Source organism: Myotis myotis, unplaced genomic scaffold (genome assembly GCF_014108235.1).
Source record: "Myotis myotis isolate mMyoMyo1 unplaced genomic scaffold, mMyoMyo1.p scaffold_m19_p_9, whole genome shotgun sequence".
Taxonomy (NCBI): Eukaryota; Metazoa; Chordata; class Mammalia; order Chiroptera; family Vespertilionidae; genus Myotis; species Myotis myotis.
The window spans coordinates 91,082,964-91,097,300 of record NW_023416401.1 but is presented as its reverse complement, the minus strand read 5'-3'; the positions used below and the strand labels follow the sequence as shown (position 1 = coordinate 91,097,300).

Genomic DNA, 14,337 nt, shown 5'->3' with positions numbered 1-14,337 from the left:
ACGCCTAACTCAGTCACACGGCCCGACGGGCGAATGGCTCAGAGCAGAAGCGAGCACCTCCTTAGGCATCTCGGGGTCTGAGACACTGAGGGTCGCCACTGCCGAGGTCCCTTCCCGGTGGCTGGCACAGTGAGGTTCCCTGCCGTGCTGGGGAGGCCACTATCAGCCAGAAGCAAACAAAACAGCACCCGGCCACAATCCAGCCATCAGCACAGCCTCTTTCTGGGGCACCATTTTTCAGGTTTTTTTTGTTTTTGTTAACATACATATTTTTATTGATTTCAGAGAGGAAGGGGGAGGGAGAGAGAGATAGAAACATCAATGATGAGAGAGAATCATTGTTCGGCTGCCTTCTGCACACCCCACACTGGGGATCACAACCTGGGCATGTGCCCTGACCCGGGAATGGAACTGTGATCTCCTAGTTCATGGTTTGATGTTGAACCACTGAGCCACACCGGCCGGACTGGGGCATCATTTTTAAGAGTAACTTTAAAGCCAGAGTCCGACGGTTCCAGCGTTGCCAGGAGGCTGCTCTGCAGCCCGTTCAGTCACCTTCTGCAGCTCAGCCGAGGTCTGATCTCCCCACAGCCCTCCCTGGCCTCTCCCCACTGCCTGGCTTTGCTTTTGATGTGGTCTCTGCCCGGTGGCCATGAGTGGAAGAGGCTCTATGCGCAGAGCCTTTGGAGCAGGCATTCCCCTTGGTTCTCTGCTGCTCAGAAGAAAGGCGTCTTCAGAGTGAAACATCTGCGGTTTGGAAGAAACCAATGGGAAAGGCGAACATCATCGGAAACACAACCGGGCCTCCTACAGGGTGCAGTCACGGGATAAACTGCCCGATCGGGCGTCTTGTCACCATCCCAGAAGGCAATGCCCTGTAGGCTGCCTCGTCCTTGTTTCAAGGGGACACTTGCTGGGGGCATGCAGGCACCTCCTGACCCATCGCTGGGTGCCAGCCAGGACCTGGGAGACGAACCCGGGACAGCGAGCTGACCTGCTGCGTGTTCCTGTGTCAGTGGCCGTCCGGCCTGCGAGGGCCTCCTCTCTGTCCGCCACCCCGGAGTCATTTGTTTTCCTGTCATTATCATCCTCTCCCGCCACGTGAAGAAAGGAGGACCCCCTTCCCAGGAAGGCAGCCCTGCCCGCATACCCTCCACAGCCCTGGCCCACTCGTTAGCGGGAACCTCAGGGGCAGGAAGTGGTTTCCCTGATAACGTCCCAATTGTCCTGAAGGTGACTTAGCAGAAGATGGACCAGACCGGTGGGCCGGGAATGAGCCTCCACACTCACAGCCACCTCTCCCCTGACGACCGGCACTGCTCACTGAGTTCCGGAACACTCCAGCCCTGACCTCTTCCCTGGCTGCGCATCGAGGCCCATCGGGGCCCTCGGCGAGTGTCCGCACTTACAGACGGCGTCTGGTCTGCGGACTTGAGGCCTGGTGGCTGTGGCCGGACCCCAATTCCAGGCGGCCAGTCTCAGCAGGTGCTTAAGCTCCTGCCCACGCAGGGGGCTACCACAGTTCAAGGCCCAGATGAACCCTCTGACTATGAAATCACTAAGGTAAATCTAAAACATTAATACATCCAATTAACTATTCACCAATAAATTATCTGAGCCTCTGCAGCATTTTGATTTTACTCTCATTTTTAAGGAACGTTCAGAGGCATAAATCTAGTCATGAGGGCAGCTTAAGACGGACGGCACACAGAAAGGAGCCGCGCATTCTGCTCACGACTGCTTTCCCGTCCCCTCCGGCGCTGGCGGGGATGGTAGGAACTCCCCAAGGTCTCAGTGTGGTGTACATTGGTCGTCACGGGGCGGCTGATCGCTGTGGCCCAAGATCCCAGATGGCACCTGTGTGTCGGGGTTGAGCTGTCAGAAGCCACGCTAGGGTAGGCGGTGTCAGATGCTCCCCATGGGCTGGGAAGGAGGCATTCCTGCACTGCAGGTGGCAGGCAAGTGGATGTGCCTCCCGTCTCACAGAAAGAAGGGCCCTTGCACCTGGGGGAGGGCCCCTTACACCTGGGGGAGGGCCCCTTGTACCTGGGGAGGGTTCCTTGTACCTGGGGGAGGGCCCCTTACACCTGGGGGTGGGCCCCTTGTACCTGGGGGAGGGCCCCTTGCACCTGGGGGAGGGCGCCTTGCACCTGGGGAGTGCACAGTCAGAGGAGCAAGTCCCATTACCTGTGCAGTGTTCATCAGATAATCCATGCGACAGGCAGGGCTTGGTTCAGGGTTTGGGGTACGTCTAGTCCCCTTCCTCAGCAGGTCCTTATTGCCAAACTTATCACATCTACATCCATTACAAACATTATAATACAGTGTCATATATTTTTGCTTTAAGTAGTCAGCTGTCTTTTAAATAAATCAAGGGGAAAATATAACCTTTTATATGAACCCACAAATGTATCTTTTCTGTGCTCTCCATCTCTTCCTTCAGATCTGAATTGCCAACCACTTTTTGCCTTACAATTTGACAATGTCATTCCAGTGCTGAGTGGTCTCCATTCTTTCTTTTTTTAAAAAATGTTTTTATTTATTTCAGAGAGTAAGGGAGAGGGAGAGAGAGATAGAAACATCAATGATGAGAGAGAATCATTGATTGGCTGCCTCCTGCACACCCCACACTGGGGATCGAGCCCGCAACATGGGCATGTGCCCTGACTGGGAACCGAACTGTGACCTCCTGGTTCATAGGTTGATGCTCAACCACTGAGCTACGCTGGGCTCCATTATTCCTACAGAGAATCCTGCCCTCATTCGTCACTGTCATCATTTGTATGTAACATATCTTTCCTCTACTCTCAAGATTTTTCTCTATTTTTTAAAAAATATATTTTTATTGATTTCAGAGAGGAAGGGAGAGGGAGAGAAAAGTAGAAACATCAATGATGAGAGAGAATCATTGACTGGCTGCCCCCTACTGGGGATTGAGCCTGCAACCTGGGCACGTGCCCTTGACTGGAATCAAACTCGGAACCTTTCAGTTCGAAGGCTGATGCTTATCCACTGAGCCAAATAGGCTAGGGCAGTGGTCGGCAAACTGCGGCCCCTTGAGTGTGGCTCTTCCACAAAATACCACGTGCAGGCGCGCACGTACAGTGTGATTGAAACTTCGTGGCCACGCTCAAAGGGACAAAGAGCCGCATGTGGCTCGCGAGCCGCGGTTTGCTGACCACGGGACTAGGGCTTTCTCTCTTTTTTTAATTTCAGCAGTTTGACTCTGATCAAGGTATGGCTTCTTTGTAGTTATCCTACTCGGAGTTCACTGAATTTCCTGGATCTGTTTTTCTCGACCAAATTTGAAATTTCAACCATTTTTTTTTCTATCTTGTTATCTCTCTCTCCTCTCCCTCTGGGACTCCAATGACATACACTAGGTCACCAGACTTTATCTCACTGAAGCTCTATGCTTCAATCCTCTGCCCTGCCATTCTCCAGATTGGATAATTTTTACTGCGTTACCTTCGAATGCACTGAGCCTTCCTTCTGCCTTCTATAATCTATTTATAAGCCCATCTAGTGAGTTTTTCATTAGTGATTTTATACATTCCAGTTTTACCATTTCCATTTGGTTATATTTTTAGAGTTTCTATTTTTCTGATGATTTCCCATGTATTCATTCATTGTGACCATATTTTCCTTTAAGTCTTTGAGCATATGTATAAGAGATCCACTATCTGGGAAACCTCAGGGTTAGATTCTATGGGCATTCTTTTCCTCTTAAGTATGGGTCACATTTTTTTTGGCATATCTAGTAATTTTTTATTGTATACAGATCATTGTGAATGATACATTGCAGAGATTCTGGCTCTGTTATCTTCCTCTGAAGGGTGTCGATTTTTGTTATAGCCCGGAGTTAACTTGGCTGATCTGAAATATACATGTTTCCCTTGCATTAGGCAGCAGCTGAAACCTCTGCTTAGTTCTTTTAATCATCTCACCGTTGTTTTTCACTGGGTTCTTTGGGTCTCCCTTGTGCGTGCATAGTTCAAGGGGCAGCCAAGGATCTGGGCAGAGTTTATGTGGATTTGGGAGTCTCTGCCTCTAGCTACATATTTTATAGGCTTCATCCTTTCACATTCCAGCTGCTATGTCATTCTAACCCCATCTTCCAACTCCACTGACCGGTAAGACTGTTTTTGTTTTTTTTGTTAATCCTCACTTGAGTATATTTTTTCCATTGCTTTTTAGAGAGAGAGTAGAAGGGAGAGAGGGAGAGGAGGAGAGAGAGAGAAACATCAATGTAAGAGAGACACATCGATTGGTTGCCTCCCACATGCTCCACAACCTGGTCCAGGGATGAACCTGCAACCAGGTACGTGTCCTTGGCTGGGAACCGAATGTGCCACCCGTGCGTGGGCCAACGCTCTAATCAGTGAGCACACTGGCCAGGGCAGGCCAGTGGTCTTCTGCGTGAGAACTAGCCACCCTTGAAGCAGGACAAGGAGTGCCCTCAGAGGGAAAGCCACACAAACACAGACCTCAACCAGGGCTGCTTTCTTCTCAAGGCTGGAGTCTCCACAGTTTTTGCCCACTAGTGACCACTCTCAAGTAACTGCAAAGTTCTTTAACAGTTTCCCTCCGACCCCGAGTTTATTATTGTTTTAGGAGTGTTAGTCTGATATACACTATCCCACCATTACCAGAAGCAGAACTTGCAATTCCATTATTGTCAGCGATGGTATAGCTCACCTAGCATGTTTCACAGGGTGCTCCTGGAAGGCTGCCTGGTGGAGGTGGCATGGGGCTGTACCATTCATTCATTTATAAAGAACTGATGACACTACTCTGTCCCCTCTGTTGTTCTTGACAGGTGGACTATCCCTCAAGGACTTTCATGTTTATGGAGAAGACAGACCGATAATCACTGACAAGACAGTTTCAAGAACTCTGCCACCATGGCAGGCAGGGGGACAGGGAGGGCAGGGTCCTGAGAAGTGGGGCATTCTCAGAGGAGGTGGGAAGGAGCCAGGCTGGGGTGCCAGGTGCAGTGAGAAAACACTCCAGATTGAGGGCAGAGCTCATACACAGGCCTCCAGGTAACCAAGCACAAGATCAAGTCTGGAAGCTGCAAGAAGTCCAGCATGGCTGGAGTTTGGCGTCTGGGGCAGAGTCAGATCGTGGAGGCCTGTGTGACAGGCTAAGGAGTTCGATTTTTCTCCTGGGGACAACGGGGAAAGGACGGAAGGGAATGACATGACATACAGACAGTGTGCTTGGCAAGCCACCTGCCTCCATTGGCAGTGAGCAATGACCATGTCCGTCATTCATGTTGGTTGGGTGTCTTCAGAGTGCCAGCAAGGAGGTTCCCAGGTGGACCCATGGTAAGTGTCCTGCCCAGTCACCCAGCAAACATTTGTAGACTCGCACTGAGCGCCATCCTTCGTGTGCAGATGGACATTCATGGAGAGTCTACCTGGGCCACACATGGGACTCACCGTGTCCCTGGCAGGCCCCGGCACAGCTCACGTCATGGAGCGCTTGCCCCAAAGACCCAGCCTGTATCCGTTCATGCAGAAGGTCAGTACATACTGCGGCTGGATGTGAAGCAATGTGCACGAAATGGGAGCCACGTTTACCAAGGCAATGTGAAGAAAACCCGGTGTCAGTCCGCGTACGCTCACCGGCATTGCTCGTGTGAGGAGCTGCTTTTACCAGGGCCCCGGCTGTGCTCCCTGAGCTCCTGCTCCAGAAATGCTCTCCCGCTCGTCCTCGCCACGTGCTGCCTTCACGTGGAGCACCTGTGCCAGGGCTTCCTTCTGAGTCCTTTTCCAGGCCTTGCTCCCTGGCAGGCCCCCAGGATGGGTTTGCACGACCTCCTGTCTGTTAAAATACCTGCTTCCAGAATTCAAGGACTTGCCTCCCATCCTCTGGGGCAGTTCCCACACTGCCCTGGACAACCTCGCCCGTTAACACAGTCTGAACGCTGCTGATTAGACTCAGCTAGGAAACGCACCTCTTCTTAAAAAGCTTGCTTGATCCTCACCCTGAGTGTTGCCAGAAGGCAAGCCTCCTCCGCCTGCGAGAGAAGCCCTGGGTTTCAAAGCCCCGCATTTGTCCACGTGGGAAGAATCCCAGGGACAGTGAAGGGGCCGAATTCGGAGTGAGCGGCAGAGCTGACGCCTGGCGGTTCTTGCGGTGCGAATGGACGCCCCCCTCAGAATCTCCGTGCCCGCAGGCGCTTGGCACCCGGGGATGGCCCCGAACTGTCCCGTCAGAATGAAGCGCCTTAATGAGCGGATCCCAGCTGCACCTCCCCGTGCTCCTCGCTCCGCTTCCCGCTCCCTCAGCTGGGCCAGGGGCCACGGCCAGGAAACTCATCAGCCTCCTGGAGACAGTGACAGGTGAGAAGCACCCGAAAGGAAACACCTGTCTGTGCGGGAGAAGAAATTAATGCGGGAAAGGTAGGGAGGGAAGCAGAAGGTGAGCCTACGAGAGTGTGTTTGTGGGCTGAGTTCTTACATCATAACTTGGAGTCCATTTGGAAAAGACAAATCTTTTACAGAAGCCGTAACGGAAATCCCATTTCCCATTTGCGGAAGAGGAAGCGCCCCAGGAGAGCCTGGCGTGGCTGGGCCCTCACTTCGGCCTGAGGGACACCTTGAGGAGAACTTCACAGGAGCAAGAAGTAAGCCTCCACGTGAGGTTTCAGATACTGGGATGCTCGTCATAGCAGCCAGCCAGGCCTCACCCACACCCCACCCTGCACTCACAGCCTGTTCAGATGGACATCTGGCCTGGAGGTGGCCCTCCCCAAAGGGCTGCTAGCAGATCCTGGGCATCCTCCAGGGAGGGCTCTGTCCACAGCGGCCGTCTCTCCTCTGGCACCTTTTACAGGTCTGTGTATGGATGGGCCCAGAGGAAGAAGGTTCCATGTGTCGGTGCTGGGATCCTCAACCTGAGAAACTACAAAGCCAGGCCTGCAGGGCACCCTGGCACAGCTCACCAGACGCCCGCCAAGCATCACACGTGTGCCCTCTGGTATGTGAGCAGATGAGAGTGCTGGGTATTCATTATAAACCCACTCACTCACTCTAACCTTCCTGCTATGGGGGCCAGATTTGGCCCCCTGCCTGTGTTTGTAAATAAAGTTTTATTAGCACACAGCCACACCCCTCTGTTTACATGTTGCCTATGGTAGCTTTCACACCTTAAAGACCACAAAGGCAGCCGGCAAAGCCTCAACTACTTACTCTCTGCCTTTTACTGAAAATGTTCCCCCTGAGTCAGACCAACCTGTTTCCACCAGAGGTGACCTTTACCTAGAACAAGCACAAACCTTTAACTAGAACCGAATCACAATGGAAGGCTCACTCCCTTGCCAGTCTGTTCAATCCTGACAACATTTGGGCTAAGCTTCAGGCCCTGCTGTATCTATTTTTGTTGTTGTTGTTAATCCTCACCTGAGGATAATTTTCTGAGAGAGACAGAGAGAGAGAGAGAGAGAAACATTGATGTGAGACTCATTGATTGGTTGCCTCCATACACTTCCTGACCAGAGCTGGGGATGGAACCTACAAGCCAAGTATGTGCCCTTGACCAGGAACTGAACCCCAGCCCCTTCCTTCAGTGCAGGCCACGCTCTATCCACTGAGCCACACGGCTGGGCGGGTCCTGCTGTGGACGCTTTAGGGTCCTGCCCCTTCGAACACAGGCAGGCAGCTCTGGGCTGCGATGGGCAGCGAGCAGCCGGCATTAGCACTTGCCCTGCCTGTGGCTGCTTCGCAGGAATGCCGGCTTCCCAGTGGTCGCCTACCAGGAAGTCTCCTTGTAGCATAAATTTATATTAACAAGCAATCACTAGAGAAAAATTTTCACTAAATGACAAGTGATTATCAGATGCGGCGAGGGCCTGGCGGTTGGAGGGGCATGAACGCGGGGACAACCCTATTGCAGTGCCTGGGGTTGGCAGGTGGCCTGGAAGGCGGGAGTCCGGGGAAACTGCCCAGGTTGGGGTTTCGATGGCCGAGTGCTTCGCCACGTCCTTACCTCCATTTCACAGCGACATCCCCAGTCGGGCCACTCCGGGGCCGGCGAAGGCCCGGAAGCCCCTTCCCCACCTGGGGGCAGGGAAGGTGGGCCGGCTTTGTGCTGTGAGCTGGGAAACTCCTGTGTCACCGACTACCGCACTCACACTCTCACACCGTGTGGGGTTTCCCCACTAAGCTGTTCGCTGTGACACCAGCTGGTGTCCTACAGTTTAACTCACTCCTGCCCCGACCTACCCAGTGACAGCGCCACCCCTCCCCGCCCCACTCCGGCCCCGTGAAAGGCTCAGGCCCTCAGGACTGCCCACTGCGATGCCAATCCCCCGTCCAGGCTGTCACCGCTGCTGACCTGGGGCTGGTTATCAATCGGAGGTTCCAATGACCCTTTCTTGCATCGCTTCATTGGCCACAGCAGCTCACAGAATTTAGGGAAACAGTTCACTCACCAGATTGCCAGTTAATCATAGAGGATATAACTGGCGACAGGCCGGTGAGAGATACGCAGGGCAAGGTGTGGAGAAGGGTGTGGAGGCTCCATGCCCTCCCCGGAGCACCACTGCCCCCACGCCCCCATGCCCCCATGGCCACCACCCTGGAAGCCCTCTGAGCCAGGGCCTGTGGGTTGTGGTGGGGCCTCACTACGCAGCCGGAATGCATTCAGTCATTGGCTATGACCCCCCGCCAACTCGGAATCACAGTCCAGACTCAATCTTGTGACTTTTCAGCAAGATCATCATACAGTCGCGCCACCGCTCAGCAACTTTGTCATTGTTTGAAAGGCGTGTGAACGATCAGGCCAAAGACAGGTGTCAGAGGCCAAGGGCCTGAACCAAAGCCCCGCCTCGCCTCCTCCCACTCTTGGGCGCAGTCACGTGACAGTAACTGCGAGAGAGGGGACCCAGGGGACCCAACTCACGTAGCCCATCTGCCCTGGACAACTGGATGCCCCCTGGGTTTCTCTGCTTTGTCATTCGTGTAACTCTCACTGAAAAGGCGACATCTCAACCTTAGATACAAATGCAACCCCTCCCGCCACCAGGAGCAAGCCCATCAGACCTGATGGGCAAGAGCCGCAGAGCAGAGGCTGGGAAGCCTAGACCTTCCCCGCGCAGGGAGGACTCCCCATGCAGGAGGGGCTCCCCACATAGGAGGGCTCTCCATGCAGGAAGTGCTCCCCACGTGGGGGCTCCCTACCCCACACAGGAGGGGCTCCCCATGCAGGAGGGGCTCCCCACATAGGAAATGCTCCCCACACAGGGGGGCTCCCCATACGGGGGGGTCCCTGCCCCACACAGGAGGGCTCCCCACACAGGAAGTGCTCCCCACACAGGAGGGGGTCTGCATGCATGGGGGCTCCCCGCCCCACGCAGGAGGGGCTCCCCACTCAGGGGCGCCCCGCCCCATGCAGAAGGGGGTCCCCACGCAGGAGAGGGCCTGCACTTACCCTCACGAGCTGCTGCGGGAAGGGCCCGCGAGAATTCTCCGGCACGTTGATGGGTGGGATGACCCAGTCCCGCTTCTGCCTCCGCAGGCCCAGGCCATTGGAAGGTGGGTGCTGGGGCCACGGCAGTAGCACGTCGCTGGGAGGCGGGGCGAGGTCCAGGGCTGGAGTCTTCCTTCCTTTCTGAGGCATCTGCGGCATCTTCAGGGTGGGGTGGGGAGGGGGAGAGAAGAGCCACCACGCGGTTAGGTTCTGCTCTGAGGAGACGGCGTCAATTAGAGAACCCGAACTTTCCTGACCGACAGGGAAAGCCGGGATGATGTTGTGAGGAGGGGCTGTGTCAGGGAAAACACCAAACAAGACGGGGAGTGGGGGGGGGGGAGGGAAGAAACCACAACAAATAAGAAAATGCAGTTAGCTAACCAATAGAGTGGACCGAGCTTTTCAATCCCGAGTGGAAAACAATCACAAAGGGACAAATACATTTTAGTTTAAAAACTCCTGGCTAGGAAAACAGATCTTAAAAGCAACTGCTGGACTAGGAGCAAAGGGCTAACAGCCTTGCTATACAAGCAGAACTTAGAAACCAATAAACATTTTGAATCTTTTTTATAACAGGAAAAGGACATGAATAGAAACTTACTAGCAAAATAAAGGACCAATAAATTTCTAAAACCGCCCATGTGTCCCGGTAATCAAACAAAGCAAAACAATGTGTCCTTTCACCTCCCAGACCGAGTGGGCGCTCTGCAGGGAGAGGTGCGCTGTGCGTGAGCCGCAGAGAGAGGGCCGAGGGCGCGGGGCTGGGCGGGCAGCAGGCCTGTGCACGCAAGGGTTCACGGGACACCGGCTAAGTCCCTTCATCTCGCCAAACTCCAGCCACTTCCTTTTTTGTTTTAAATATTTTTTTATTGATTCAGAGAGGAAGGGAGAGGGAAAGATAGAAACACCAATGGCAAGAGAAAATCATTGAGTAGCTGCCTCCTGCATGCCCCTGGGGATTGAGCCCACAGCCCGGGCATGTGCCCTTGACCGGAATCGAACCTGGGATTCAGGCCGACACTCTGTCCACTGAGCCAAACGGGCCAGGGCCAAGTCTTATTTTTCAAAGGATCCAGAAGAGATGGGACAGACGCACCCAGAGGCCGCCTGTGTTCTCTGGTCACCAGCGGGTTTCATTTTGCTTTATTCCTTTTATATTTCTGTGTACCTGAACGCTATCACATGCACGGCTTTCTATAATTAAAGGAGCCAGCAGAACTTCCTGTGTGCACGGGGCACTTACACATTTGTCACCTCCGCGTTTACTCTCAAGGCGCCCATGTGGCGCCTCAGCCGGTGTTCCTGGTGGATGTTCACTTCACGCCGGGTCTTGGGCCCTGAGCCGAGAATTCACACGGCAAGGCTGACCTGGGCCAGGACAGCGAAGGCAGAGGGACAAAACTGGCTGGAGGCGTCTGAGCAATCCTGGCTGGCCCCCCCCAGCCCCCCCAACTGAGCTCAAGGCCTCTCGAGGCCCCCGGCTGGTCTTAGCATCGTCCTCTGTGGACAGAGAAACTTCCCACTCTGTTCTGCCAAAAAGCTGCATAGCAGTAAGTTAAACATGCACACAAAACTGCCTTGTTGATGCCAAAAAAACAACAAACAAAAAAACTTCTATACGCCCAGATGCCCAAACTTAAAGCTACTCCAAGTGAAAGCCCATCTGGCCACCCACACTCCCGTGAGAGACCTGCTGGGATGTCCCGTCGGTCCCTGCTGTCTCATTGTGTTCCGCTCCCAAATTCAAGAGTTTGCCCCAATCAGAGCCGAGGCAAGGGCTTTCCCAGGTCACTGTCCTCCTTCCTCAGCAAGGAGCCCCGGAGGCACGTGTGCCCTTGTGGCCCTGCTCCCGCGGGCTGGGACACTGCACCCCCTGCTGGACACTGCCTCGGGACCGCCTGTCAGGAGAGGCAGGGTGGGTCGTCTCCAGAACTGCGTTTAGGACAGTCCTGCCCACACGCTCTCCTGGCATCCAGGGCGCAGCTGCTTTCCACGCCACAGGGGCTGAGCGTCCCGCCGTTTCCACCCAAATCCGCCCCATTGCTAACTCGGTGGAGGCACCCCCACTTTACTAGGGACCCAGCAGGGGACTTCAGAGGCGCCAAGGAACACCCGAGGGCACAGCTCATTAGGGAGAGGCAGGGTTTGAACCCTGGGAGCCAGACTGCAAGGCCAGAGCACCAGGCAGGGAGTGACCCTCCCCTGCTGGAGGCTCGTGCCTGTGAGGTTGCACCCCTTTCCCAGTCCTGGCCTAGGTGGCTGTGCAGAAACCAGGGTCCCCACTGAAGACGTGGTGCTAAACCCCAGGCTGTGGAGGGAGCGCTCCCAGGTCCCGGCGAGTCAGCTTCAGGAGCTCGTTAGAAATGCCAGGCTCAGTGCCACCTGGATCTGCTGCCTCTGGGGTGGGCCCGGAATCTGTGTTTAGGGGCCCTCCAGGTGCCACGTGCTCCACAAACTCACAGCCTTGCCTGGGACTCCTCCGCCGTCCCCAGGTCCCTGCTCAGAAGGGGCCGGGCGGGGTCTGCTCTTGAGCATGTCCGCACAGGGCAGCAGGCGGACTCCGCCCAACCCACCTCGTGCACCATGACCCGGGAGCCCCCGCCACAAGCATAGCCTCTGGGGGGCTGTCCGTGTGCCCGCACACCCCGCATGATGGTAGGAGAGTGTGCCACGCCGGCACAGCCAAGGGTGATCCTGATTGGGTGGGGGGAGGTGAAAGGACTAAGGAAAGACAGACAAGAGAATAATAGCTGGGTCTCGGTGGGACGCTGCTCCCTGATGAGGAGACAACGACAGCGCCCACAAGCCGTGTCTTTATTTTATAGCAGATGCCACAAGGCAAAGTAGGGGCGTGGTCACGTTGTTTACAACATTCTCGTGAGTTTCAACCCTGCTCAACTACATGCACCCGAACTCTATCACAAGGCACGTGGGGCTACGTGTTCGGACCATAGGTTCAAGCTCACAACCACAGCCGTTGGCTATGATTGTGCTGGGAGGGCCCTGCCCTCCAGCTGGGACTTGCACGTGGCAACGAGAGGACCCTGTCCTTTCATTAGTCCGAGGCTTGGACCTGGCCAAAACACCGTAACCGCCCCCCACAGGAGAGCACAGGTCTGCCTCAGCGGGGCGCTTGGGCCCAGCAGATGCTCACCTGAGCCTTCTGAGTTACAGACACAGAGCTTTAAAGGGCTTCAAAGAGCCATTGAAAAGCCCAGACGCCCTGCTTTATCTTCATTTGCTCAGGAAGAGCTGGCCCGGCATTCATTTCCCTAGTGCTGTTTAAATAAATTGCCTGTATTTGCGACTATTTTAAAGCTATGAGACAAATGTAATAACAAATCTGGGGAAAATCGGCGCTAGCCCTGCGCCCGCTTCAGCCAGCAGGACATTCCCACCTCTCCGGGAGGCCCAAGGTGACGGGCAGGGACTTGGATGGGGCGAGTGTGTCCTGGACACCCGTGACCCGGGCCCTCTCAGAGCACGGCATGTAGTAATGCCCGGCTGAGCTCCCAAGTTCGTGGGCCAGCTTCATGATGCCCCCAAATCCCATCATTCACCACCCTCACCTCCCCGGCCCAAACCTGAACTCCAAGTCACCTATCCTCCGCCTCCACCTGCTGGCCCCTTATCCCGCACCCCATTTTCCTGAGCTCCCTTCCCAGGTCCCCACCTGCGCCCGCCTGGCCCCTCGTCGGGGACTGCTGTCTGACTGTGAGTGTAACTGACTATGACTCCCAGGTGAGGCCCTCAGGGACTCACCACTATCACCTAGAGGTGGGCCACCTCCTCCCAGCGTCCCTTGCAAGTGAAAGATGAATAATGCAAGACTGACCTGGGGCAGGCTTTAAATTATCGCCTTAAAAAAACAGAGGAAAAGAAAGTGCATGGGAGGAGGGCGGTCACGCACCTCCTCCAGTCACCATGCAAAGGTATAACGCAGGGGTCCTCAAACTTTTTAAACGGGGCCAGTTCGCTGTCCCTCAGACATTCCACACATGCGCACTGCGGGCCCGGGATGAGTCGGCTGCTAAGCAGGACAGGCAGCGGTGGCAAAAACACCCGGTGGGCCGGATGAATGTTTTCGGAGGGCCGCATGTGGCCCGCGGGCCGCAGTTTGAGGACCCCTGGTATAAGGTATCCTTCTCTTTGTCCAACTGCACAGATCGGGAACACAGGGTTATGAAGAGCCAGGTGTGCACGCAGGCTGCGAGCCAGCGGGCCGGCCCCTAACACACTCGGGGGTCACTGCACGGGGCGTGTAATGACCCAGGGCTGGCCTTCGGGGCAGGAGCCCTGGGTGCCTCCCCGGACCTCCCGCCATGAAGGTTGAGGTGGGTGTGGACTGGCTGGCAGGTGAGTGAGCGATGTGTGAGTTTCCAGGCGACAGGAATGCGGAGGACCACACAGTCCTGACCCAACAAATTAGGCTCCCCAGGTGGGCCAGGGGTCCGCATGGTGGATGTGCCCGGGAGATGGAGCAACCACGTGGGAGCTCCATGGTGCTGCAGGAGCGCCTCTGAGACGCAGGGACACTAGAGCAAGGGCTGGGCCGGGCCAGCCTCAGGAGCAGCGGGCGGGAGGGAGCGCGGGAGAGCTGGGCGGCCGGGACTGGGCACCTGTGTGGGGAGCGAGGCTCCCGTTCTCCGAGAAGGTAGCGCAGTAGAAGCTGCTCCGAAGCCAGCTGCATGTGGCAACATTCTAAGGATGCCCAGCAGTCACCCTTTGAAGACAGGGTCCCAGATGACAGCCTGCTGTCCCCACAGGCCTTCCCACCCGTCGGGTCCTGGGCGGGCCTGCTGACGCTTCCTGGGCACCTTAAATTCTCCCCCGTTTGAGAAAACGGCATGGACACAAGCC

At 55.4% G+C, this 14,337-nt stretch overlaps 1 protein-coding gene across 1 annotated transcript in view; it reads right to left on the bottom strand.

Moving 5' to 3' along the window:
• CDH4 (cadherin 4) overlaps positions 1 to 14,337 on the bottom strand; it is a 344,923-nt gene that overhangs the window by 86,786 nt on the left and 243,800 nt on the right. Inside the window, exon 4 of the mRNA XM_036323540.1 lies at positions 9,439 to 9,636. Coding sequence (XP_036179433.1) covers positions 9,439 to 9,636 — 198 coding nt within the window. The remainder of the gene's footprint in view (positions 1 to 9,438; positions 9,637 to 14,337) is intronic.